Raw genomic sequence first — 12009 nt, 5'->3', positions numbered from 1 at the left:
AACTTTGAACACAAGATGACTATAATTAGCCAAGCAGCTGTAACTTGAATGAGGAAGATTATAGACTGTATACTGATTGTGACTCTCCCACTGGAGATATTTGATTTTCTTTCATCTAGAAAATACACACATCTTTCCTCCGTAAGCAAACGAAAAATAACAAGCATATAATCTTATTTGTATTTTCAACTGAGAAAATATTTTGAGAAGCAACTATGTTGCTTCATGTAATAAACATGAAAGGTTCTGCAAAGTGTAACAGAAAAGTAGATGACACTGAAACTTGCAGTTCAGCTTGCAGCTCCCATGGAAATTGGATATTCTCTGAAGATAATGGTTGGTGTGAGTGTCAACCCTGTTAGCCTCCAGTCTTTCAGTGATATTCCTGTCAAGTGCACATCATCTTTTATACCCATTTTGCCATTGTGTTTCTGCCCAGCACTTGTGAACAAACGATACGTGTTGACCTAGAACTCTATTCAGAAATTCAATGTATCTTCACTGCCCATGGCTAATCACTCACTGCTACTCTGACATCGGTTACAAGATTTCACTGAAAGTCTGTAGCATTCAGAAAATATAGCACAGTAAAAAAAGTGATCTTTTTTTAACAACGATTGGCTAGGGTATATGAAGACTCCTATTTTGAAGTTACACATCTAACATAGCTTAGAAGGGAAAGGATCATCTTCAGATCCAGTTTTGAAAAATAACTTTTATTTATTCAGATACATAGCAGCAACAGTAACAGCAACAGTCAACATAAAAGTAAATGGCATAGCGTAAAGTAGTTTTGAATGAGTCCGTCTTGATACTCATGGCCAAAAATCAGCACTTTCCAGACACTGGCAGGGTCTAAATCTTGTCTTTTGGGACAAGCATAAAATATAGATATTTTAGCAAGAATACTACTGAGATATTTCACGACAATACTATCCTTTCTCAGAGGTGATTCTCATTATGCTGGCAATTCTCTCTAGCAGGTTTTAGCATGTTTTTAGTCTATTCAAGCAAAGCTAGTGGGTGAAAACTTTAATATATACTTTGAGGACAGCACAGGTACATGCAAAGGATCTGTAGTTTTTCATTCATACTTTGTTTTCTCAGATATGATTAAAACATTCTGCAGATAATAGAAACATACTCTTCTAAAATGATTCAAAAAAGGCAGGCCAGAGTGAAGACATGGAGTGCAATTCTGGTAAGACAGATGCAGGAACACCAAAAATTCCCCAAAAGCCACAAATGTGGCATTTGTGCTCCTGGGGGTTCCTCTGTCCAGAGGCAAAGTGCAAGAAGGTCCAAGAGGCTGGCAATGGTATTTCAGTATGTACAGCTATAGTACGTCCAAACCATAAACTCTCTGAAGACTCTGCAAGTCAAAAGCATCCTGCTAACACTACTCATGAAGCCTCTCTGCCACACTCAAGACTGCATGCAAAAAAAGCAATAAAAAAATAGCAACAGCAGAATACTCACTCAGATGCACAGAATTGCAGTATTACCTAATACTGTATTCAAGACTGGCATGGCTTGTATCAGCCTAAATTTCAGGTGGAGGAGGCACAGGGCAGGAAAGAGAGACCTCTGACAGTACAAACATGTATTTTGACTCCAGGACAGAGAACACAATCCTTTCAGGGCATTAATATGGAACAGAAGATATCAATTTCAAAAGGTAGCTACATTTAATGCTAACGCTACTAATTTCAACAAGAATTTATATTTAATGCTAATGTTACTAGCTAGCCTTTGTGTCTTGGTAAGGCCTTGAAAGGGAAGGCCTATTTCTGTTCTCTCCTACACTCCATGCTCTTCAACATCTGACATTTTCACATCAGAGGAGATCCTCACCACAAACAAGAAAGACCTAAGTAGAACAGGAGCCAAAACCACTTTCAAGCTAAAATAATGAGCATGTTATTGACTAATAACAAACTGCATTCGAGGGATCTATTACTCTACTTGTTGGAAGGATTTTTGGGCACTTCACAGGAAGTGCACATGACATAGCTAACTGATACATCATTCCAATGCTTCTTCACCAAAGGAAAAAACAACAAAAACAACCCACACATTAAAATCCAAAGTCTGTTTAGGCAGATAAATTCATTACACCAAAGCAGTTCTCAAAAATTTTCTTTCCTTTTTTGACCAAAACAGAGTCTTTACTACTGCATTGGTAAAACAAGGAAAGAAAACTCACTGCAGAAAAAGAAGAGAAAGAAAAGATTCACTGCAAGTTTTCATGTGTGAAAAGAAAATCTGCATAACATATATTAATGGAGAGTAAGAGATGGTTATCTAACAACTATGAAGCCAAAACAGCTGGAACTAAAAAAAAAAAAAAAAAAAAACAAAAACAAAAACAAAAAAAAAACCAAACCAACAAACAAAAAAACCCAAGCAAACAAAAAAAACCCCCATGTATTTAGAAACATGAACCATATTAAAATACAGGATAAATGAAAAAAACACTCTAATTTTGTAATTTCACTGCTATCCTGCACCAGCTGTAACTAAGGAACTGATTAAGGTGATTTAGTCAAATCTAGTTTGCCAGCAGAAAGCTATTAAAAATGCAGAGTACTTTTACTTCTCGAGAGGCAAACAGAAGACCACTCGTCATTAAGGTTACCTGTTTTGTGTTTTGATGACCAGGTGAACAGTGAGTCCATCATGAATTCCATGCTGAGTCAAAGTATCTTGATCTTTTAAAATTTTTCCAGCAAATATCAACACAAGCTGATCAGTGTGGGACTTGAAGCGCTTAGAGATTTCTTCTTTGAACTAAACAAAAAAAATTAATATACATTTATGTAATTAAATACTGAACTGTAATTTTTAGAAATCATTTAAGAACAATCTATTTTTTACATTTGCTATATTACCTCACTTGTACTGCATATTCTGTATTTCACAAACTAGAAATAAGTTTTGTTTTCTTAACTTTTTTTTGTCCATAGGAAGACGGGAAATATTTTTGTCATACAGAAAAGGAAATCAGAAGAATTTCACATCTAGATCACTAGTTATGTAAGTCGTGACAACAAAAATCTGATTTCTCTTGACGACTACTGTGACTTCAATCAGGCATGCATCCATGACATAAATACATACTAGTATATATAGTACTTAAACACACCCATATGTATACATATGGTGAAGTATGCATATAATTATATACTAGCAAGTACACACATACAAATATGCACACCACTGAAGCCACTGCTGAAGGAGTGATGATGCAATGTCACGAAGAAGATAAATCTGTCTAGACTTTTGCTGGAACTACCTAACTAGAAGATAGTATCCTCTCTTCTTTGATATATTTTTGCTGCCTTCCTTCCATGTGTCAAAACCAGCATTCCTTTCCACACAGGCAAAAGTTATACCTTAGGTGGCTCTGCTTTGTCATTCAACGCACAACATAGCTACATGAAATGCATTTGCAGCCCAGGACACAGTGAATAAACACATTTTTCATTTCACTAGGAAATCATTCCCTCATTAAAACACTTGAACATGGAAGTCCACTCTATATCGTCTTGCTTTCCTAATCAAAAATAACCAAGTTATGCTTTCAATGACTTCTAATTGCAATTTATTACTCTCCGGAAAAATGCTCTCATTGAAAGCAGAATATTTACAAAATTTAAAAAGAAAGATGTCCAAAAAAAATGGTAAGAAATGACTTGGCTATAAGAATGCCAGATAAATTTATTCAACAAGACTTGTCAGCAGGCTAAGTATTTTTAAAATCCCAGGTAGTTAGAAAGTCCTTCAGAAGTTCACTGTGTTTAAAACTTTAAAATTAAGTTGACCATAATACTTTAAAAAGCATCTCAAACATCTAACAGAATTCTCATTCCATATAGGAGAATAAAATATTAATCTTGCAACTAGTCATAAATAATTAGGCAGGACTAAAGAGTAAAATTCCAATGTATTATGCTTTGAAGGTGAGTTTCTGATTGAAAGGTTTTATAGCACAGGAAGAGAAAAATAAACACGGCTTAAAAAAAGAGAGAGTCCAAGAGACAAGAGTGATTAAATCTCTGTGTTTGTACAGGAGGTTGCCCTTGGTTAGTTAAAAGTCTGCTCACACAGAGCTAAGTTTTGGTTGTTGCAGAAATAACTTACAAGTCAGCCTTTATACTGGCAATATTTAGACTTAAAAGTATTCCAGAAAGTCACTCAGGCCACTCCTTCCCCAAGTGTGTTACTTACCTGAATTATTTCTCTCATGTTTATCTAGTCTGTTCTCTGAGTTCCTCAGCAACTTTTTTCCAAGAAACCTGTTCCAGTGTTTCACTACCAGATGCCTTCACTGTCCTTCCCACAATGGACAACACAGATTGTTCTCTTTTGAACAAGGGACTGCAGTAAGGCTGATCTTTCCTTGACGGTTCTTTTCTAATCCAAGCCTTCCCACCTCCCTTTGGATTTTCCAAGCCAATTACTCTGTTACATAAGTGTGGGGATCAATACTGGCCAAAATATTTCACACCAGCTCATCTACACTTAGTGGAAGATAAACCCCCCACCCTGCAAGCTATATTCCAATTTGTAAGAAAAAGTGAGAAATTAATGTGAGAAAACACTCATGTAAGAGTACTGACTTATTTAATAGCTATAAACTCTAGACATTTTGTAGAATCCCAGAAGAGGTTAATGTGTACACCTCAAACACTGATACCTGGATGGCCGTGTAGCCAACCAAAGAGTGTTGGTAATAAGAGACAAGAATTTTTGGTAATAACCAAGGATTTTTGGTAATAATATGCTGTGGGAGAGAACAAGACGTGGCTGGTGAAGGTGACCATACAGAAGTAGAGCAGTACTTTTCTGGGACAAACATCCTTGCTGTAGCTTGTGGAGATAAGTACAACACAGAACAGTGCAAGCACAGGAATGCAACTGAGAAGTGGGCATGGACTGTAGGGAGGGATGAAAACCGCCCAAGATCCCCAAAGCCCTCCAACCCATTTCCAGAAAGGTCTGAAAGAACAGACTGTGCAAGATAACTAATTTGCATAGAAAGTCAGAAAGTTATATCCAAGTCAGGGAATGCCCATCTAAAAAAAGTATCTTTACAAAGCCCAGTCACATGCACACCCCCAGGACCCTGAACTCCTCATCAGCTGGATTGATGCTGGAGCCAGGACTGGTGATCTCTTTTATTCTCTTTTTTTCCTTTTTTCCTTTCTTTCCTCCCTTCTCCCTCACCTCTTTATATAAAACCCACTGCCATGTGCTTATATAGTAGGACAGGGATTTAACATACCAATTTAACTTGCCAGGTGTGTAATCTAAAAATAAAATTTTCTGAGTTTTTGTGGACCCTCTGACTTTTGTCACTCTTTTCTGTGATGTCGCAGCCTGAAGGGGAAAGAAGCACCTACAAATCTTGAGCATGAAATGTCACACCTTGTTCTGCTGAACAACTGCTCAGGCAGTTGCTTCCTATCCTGTATTCTTATGCTTAATTACTCTTATATGCAAAGTAATGCAAAACCAGCAGAAATACTTAGAATGCGGGACAAAGCTAATGCATCAGAATAAAGGACAACCATACTGTGACAAATGAAAGATTGTCATTTACCTAAACTCACTTATTACCATATTTTCCACAATATGCTGTGACAGTGAGATCCACAAGTTAATTCTCATCAGAAGGCTGACGTTGTAGTATAAACAATATTCATGGAACCATAGAATATCTCAAGTTGGAATGGAACCATAAGGATCATCGAGTTCAACTCCCTGCTTTTCACAGGACTACCTGAAACTGAACCATGTAACTGAGAGCATTGTCCGCAGGCTCCTTGAACTCTAACAGGCTTGGTGCCATGACCGCTTCGCAAAGGAGTCTATTCCAGTGACCACCCATCCTCCCAGTGAAGAATCCTTCCCTAAAGTCCAATCTGAACCTGATGCAGCTTCATTCCACTTCCTTGTCTCCAGTTGCTGCTCACCAGAGGGAGGAGACTGGCTGCTCTCCCTCTGCTGCCCCAGCTGGAGGAAGCTGTAGGCTGCCTCGCAAAAACAACACTACAGCAGGACATGAATGCAACCATCAGTGTACCAGGACCCACAAAATAACCTCTACAACATCTGTGAATGATCCAAATGCACACCAGACCTATTTCCAGTCACAATAATAAAACTATTGAGAATAATAAGCCAGTTTTGGCTGAGACATATTTACGTAAAAAGCCTAGTCAAGATGCAATGAAAGTGTTATGTCTCTTCCTCAGCTTCACTGTCATTCAATATGACATTGGGACCCCTGAAATGACAAAGTGTAAGCAGGACCAAGCCCTCTGATAATTCATTCAGAGAAGACCATCACATAAAACCTATATTACCATGGAAGACCATTTACAAATGAGGCTGTTTGCGAAGTGTTAAGTGTTAACTGTCAAAAACACCTTAAATAACAGATTAGCTTCATACACTTTTTATTTTTTGCAGAGGAAGAGAATCATCTACACATACGGAAAACAGAATCCTAAAAACACTGTGGAAAAGGAAAGTAAAGATCATCTAGTTCCAACTCCTCTGCCAAGGTCAGGGACACCTCTCCCTAGACCAGATTACTCAAAGCCAGTCTGGCTTTTTGAATGCTTCCAGTGATGGGGCATCCACAACTTCTCTGGGCAACCTGTTCCAGCATCCTCACATAAAGAATTTCTTCCTAATATGGAAGAGGGTAAAGTCATTACCCTTTTATCATCACTCCATGCCCTTGTAAAAAGTCTCTCACAATCTTTCATGTGGGCCTCTTTTGGCCACTGAAAGGTTGCTATGATGTCTCCCTGGAGCCTTCTCTTCTCCACAATGAACAGAAGTCTCTCAGCCTGTCTTTATAAGACATGAGCCCCAGCCCTCTGATCATCTTGGTGGCCTCCTCCTGACTCACTCCAACAGGTCCATGTCCTCCTGTGCTGGGGACCTCAGAGCTGGATGCAGCACTCCGGGTGGAGTCTCACCAGAACAGAAGAGAGAACAAGAATGTCCTCCCTCACCCTGCTGGCCACGATGCTTTGGATGCAGCCTGGGATACAATCAACTTTCTGGGCTGCGAGTGCACATTGCTGGGTCATGTCCAGCCTTTCATCCACCAGCACGCCCAAGTCCTTCTCCTCAGGGCTGCTCTTGATCCACTCCATCTGTATTTGTACTTGGGATTGCCCCAACCCAAGTGTAGGATCTTGCACTTGGCCTTGTTGATGGGCACATGAGCCCATCTCTCAAGCTTGTCAAGGATGGCATCCCTTCCCTCCAGTGCCTCATTCACACCACACAGACTGGCATTGTTGAGGTGCACTCAATCCCACTGTCTGTGTCACTGACAAAGATGTTAAACAATGCTTGTCCCTGCACCGATCCCGGAGGACACCACTCGACACTGGTCTCCACTTGGACAATGAGCCGTTCACTGCAACCCTTTAAATTCCTTACAGAGTAGTCCATTTGTCAAAACCATCTCTCCAGTTTAGAGACAAGCCACAGGGCACAGTGTCAAACACTCTACATATGTGCACGTAGATGATGTCACTCACTTTTCCCTCATCCACCACAACTGCAACCCCATCACAGGCAATCACCAAATTTGTCCTTAGAGAAGCTGTGTTGGCTGTCACAAATCATGTCCTTACCTTCCACGTTCCTTAGCACAATTTCCAGGAGGTTCTGTTCCATGATCCTGCCAGGCACTGAGGTAAGATTGACCAGTCTGTAGTTCCCTGGCTCTTCTCAATTTCCCTTCCCAAAAATACATGGATGTTCTGTTTCGCCTCTTCCAGTCTTTGGGAACTTCCATGGGGTACTGCCACTACTTCCCAAATATGATGGCTAGTGGCCTAGCTACTTCCTTGCCCAGTCCCCTCAGCGGCCATGGGCATATCTCATCAGATCCCATGGAACTGTGCACCTTCAGGTTCCTTAAAGGGTCTTAAACCTGATCTTCTACAGAGGATGGTTCTTCATTCTCCCAATCCCTGCTTTCACCTGGGTAGTGTGGCTGGAGCACTTGCCAGTGAAGGGAACAGGCTGGGCATCAGTCAGTGGGTGCTGAGCCACTGTACTGTGCATCATTTGTTTCTCTTGAGTTTTACTCCTCTATCCCTCTCATTCATTACCATTATTGTTGTTGTTGTTATTATTGTTGTTGTTGTTGTTTTAAATATTAAACTGTTCTTATATCAACTTTTTTACTTTTTTCTTCTGATTCGCTTCCCCATTTCACTAGGCAGGAGAGATGTGAGGAAGCAGTTGCATGACACTTAATTGCTGGCTGAGGTTAAACCACAACAGATTATGATGATGGAAATTAATGCATATTTAGGCAGTTCTAAAAAATTTGATTTTGGTGCTGTTTAGGTCTTCAGTTTGCACAACATAACTAAATAATGGCATCAGTAAATTACAGTTAAAATACTTCGTCCACAAGGAAAATCAAACGCAGAAGGAGTTCAGTGTTGCTGGCTGGAAATGATGAGCATTTCTGTCCAATTCTCCTACTTCAGTGACTCATCCTTTTAATTAACACGTAACAATCCAAGCAACAACATCCGCTCATTTGCTGTATTGTTCTAAAATACAAGTTTTACTTCACTGTAATAATACTACGCCTTGTCGTATTACAAAGGTGTTCAGTCATATCTGTGCATAGGAAAAGACTCAAAAGTTGTAAAAATAATGTTTCAACTTACTTGACACCTAGTGTCAAGTCACCTAGTGGAAACTAGTTCATTGTACTCCTCTAGTAACTGAATACAGTAAAAATAATGTAAAATCATGTAAATTTTTTACATGATTATTAGAAAAATATGTGGACAGAAACACATTGGGAATCAGACTAAAACACAGGACTAATGTCTAGACAGAGGCCTGGTTTCCCTAGGGAGAAAAGTAAAAAGCGTTCTTAACCAGAGTGAGTTAATTCAAGGTTACATTCTCCTCAAAGCATGGCAGCTTCTAGATTTGACATGAATTAGAACAAATCTAAAGCTCATCTCGTTGAAGCACTTTGCCCAAACTGCCATTTTACCTCAAGTTAACTTGTCTACATAAACTTTTTTTTTTGCTTTGAAATACAGGAGCAGTATAACTTTTCATATTGAGACCACTCATTGGCTTTTCAGCAGCACATCAGCACTTCTTGTTTATACCCTCAATTCCATGCCAAATACCCTTATCTTCATAGCACCTTTAAGATAATCACCATTAACAAAACTTGCCTTTTTTTGTTCTGTGTTAAGACACATAGAAAAAAAACCTGAACAACTCTCTGTGAAGCACGCTAGGACTTTTACTACACCTGCTCAACTTGATTGCCTCTGAAGTTTTTTGCAAGGTATGGGTGGACACTGTACAGTGTTGATGTCAGTGCTGAACACATGCATACTGGTACTCAAGCTAGCCAAAGTAAACACTCTGTCACCAAACAAAGCAAGTATCTGAATACACATGAAGTAGAACAGCTGACTAAACCAGATACTATTTTGCACTGTCACTTTGCAGAGCAGATCCATAATTTAAACATTAACCTATTAACATCTGACAAGCTGGCCTTGGAAGAACCTGCTAAAGAGTTATTCCAGGCAAAGAAAAAGTATTAACATTCAAACTCTCCTTTGACATGTTACCACCATATAATGATTCAAAAGCTTCTGCTGACTCATTTTATGACATCAAAACCAGCAACTGTAATAATCTTACTATCCACTCAAAAGACAAGATGTTGTGAAAAAGTAATAAAAAGAAGAAAACAAATAAATTAAAAAATACTTTCCCAAAAATCTCTCAAGCTCAGCTTAGTAAGTCATATTTAAAAATTAAATTACATTAACAACCTGGAAGAGTTCTTGGGCAATTAACATCCAAGTCCCATTGAAAGTAACAGAACACCGGCCCCTAAAAACTTCAACTACTTTGAAAATATTAGGCTACAGTTTTATCTAGGTGACTGTAAAAAAAAGCGAGTTTGCTGACTCTCCCCACATGAAACCTTGTTTCAAACACAATAGAGGATGACATGGAAGCAAACGTTTGTACATAGAGGGCTGAACTACAGTTCTCATTCCCAGCAGTCCCTCAAACAGTTCTACTACAAAGAAAGATTTTGAAACAGCATTACCTTGTTTGGCACCACTGTTTCAAAACACACTCATAATATTTAAACTTTCAACTGTCTTTCCTAACAGCATACACAGTTAACCATATTGACCGCACTTCAGTCTGTCTTACATCCACATTGAGCAGTCTCAGAAGCAAACTTTGATGAGCTCCAGCTTTCTTTTATACAACAGAATTAATGGTTACAGGTCGTCTTGACCCAAGAAGTAAGGAACCAAACACACAGCCATATATAACTGCTGATAGCTGCGGTTTCCTTTTGTGGTGAATCATGACCCGGTCATCTTATGACTGACTTACAGTGAATCAGTAAAAACAAGGTTTCATTGCACAACTCTAGGACATTATACAGGAAGGAAGACAAGAATTCATCCTTTCAAGCAGGAATACAAGCCCTTTTGGCCCACAGCAGATAAACCATAGCTAGAAACAACACAAAAATAAGTCTATGTAAGAGTATTCTGTCTTTCATGTCTCAATGGACTTACTATCTTCTGGTGGCTTTGCCAATGACCCATGCTAGTTTCACAATAAAATTATTTCCTCAGATGTCTGCACCGAAACCAAACTCACAAAAAAAAGCACACTTGAAAACACAAAGTCAGATTCTTGATGAGTTTACAAGGCTAGCAGCCCATAAAGGGTAAACGGCAGCAGTGCATAGTAGTGTAAAGGGCTCGGGACTCAAGTTCTAGCCATTTCTATTCCTTCCAGGGATCCTTCAGCAAGCCCCTCCACTTCTCCAAGCTTTTGTCTGAAGAAGCAATACTTCTCCATAAAAGCACTTGGCAATCTACTCTCTCCCTGTTTGTTATGTACATGATTGCTGGCAAAGTAATGCAAACTGAAAACTCCTTCATTTAGAAAAAACACTGTCCTGGTTCAGGCCAGGACAGTGTTAATTTTTGCAGTACCCAGGAGGGGACATGGCCAGGACCCAGAGGTGGGTCCTGGGACCCATTGCCAGCAGCTGGGGAAAAGGAATCTCTTCCAAGGAGAAGGGATTCCTTGTGGTTAAGAAAACATGGTGGAGGAAAATATCCGGTATTGTCTGTAATCAAGGGGATTCTTTCCGTGTGAATCATTCATTTTCTTGCACCCTCTATCATTAGAATTGTTGCTGTTAATATTTGTTTTCTTATCTCATTGCTGTTTGCAGTAAATTGTTCTTATCTCAACCTGTGATCTTGACCTTTTGTGCTTCCAACTCTCCTCTCCAGCATGCCTTGGGTTGACTGACCACTTATGAAGAGTGGAAAGAGAAAAAGCTTTATAAGTTAGAGGAAACTAAGATTCAAGTCAACCCATTGAGGTTTTTGTGCTGCACAAAAATAGAAAATGCTTCAACTCCTCTCTTTTATTATTATTTTCATCTTGAAAACTCTCAACTGTATTATACAACTCTCAACTAATTTATACAACATTCAATATTATTTAACAAACAAATAAAGCCCTGGCTCAGAAGGGAGAGGGAAGGGAAAACATGGCAGAGAGAGAAAGTGGCAGTGTAGTTTGGAGAGTCTCGGTGGGGTTACTTAGTTAGGGAGTAACATTCCTAAAAAACAACACCACTATTTAGCAACAACCAAAATCGGTGTGTTACCAAGATTATTCTTGCACTGAATACAAAACACAGCACCATATCAACTACTAAAAAAATTAGCTCTGTCCCAGTCAAAACCAGAACACCACATCACCATATATTCCAAATTATTAAGATTTTACCCTAACTTTACTCCCAGAAAATTACCATTTTTACAGAGCTAAGGTTTATAGTCACTAGATTGAAACATTGATTGGTTTTAAAAATCCTTACATGACACCTCTACCACAGCTAATTATTCATTAAGGTTTTCTGTGCTG

At 39.1% G+C, this 12009-nt stretch overlaps 1 protein-coding gene across 4 annotated transcripts in view; it reads right to left on the bottom strand.

Moving 5' to 3' along the window:
• Nucleotides 1-12009, bottom strand: part of UBQLN1 (ubiquilin 1) — a 29503-nt gene that overhangs the window by 12100 nt on the left and 5394 nt on the right. For all 4 annotated transcript variants that reach the window (XM_048291584.1, XM_048291583.1, XM_048291582.1 and 1 more), the window contains exon 2: nt 2639-2790. In XM_048291584.1, coding sequence (XP_048147541.1) covers nt 2639-2790 — 152 coding nt within the window. The remainder of the gene's footprint in view (nt 1-2638; nt 2791-12009) is intronic.

This window comes from Corvus hawaiiensis, chromosome Z (assembly GCF_020740725.1).
Source record: "Corvus hawaiiensis isolate bCorHaw1 chromosome Z, bCorHaw1.pri.cur, whole genome shotgun sequence".
Lineage (NCBI taxonomy): Eukaryota > Metazoa > Chordata > Aves > Passeriformes > Corvidae > Corvus > Corvus hawaiiensis.
The sequence above is the reverse complement of the archived record's forward strand: the minus strand, read 5'-3'. Positions and strand labels throughout refer to the sequence as shown.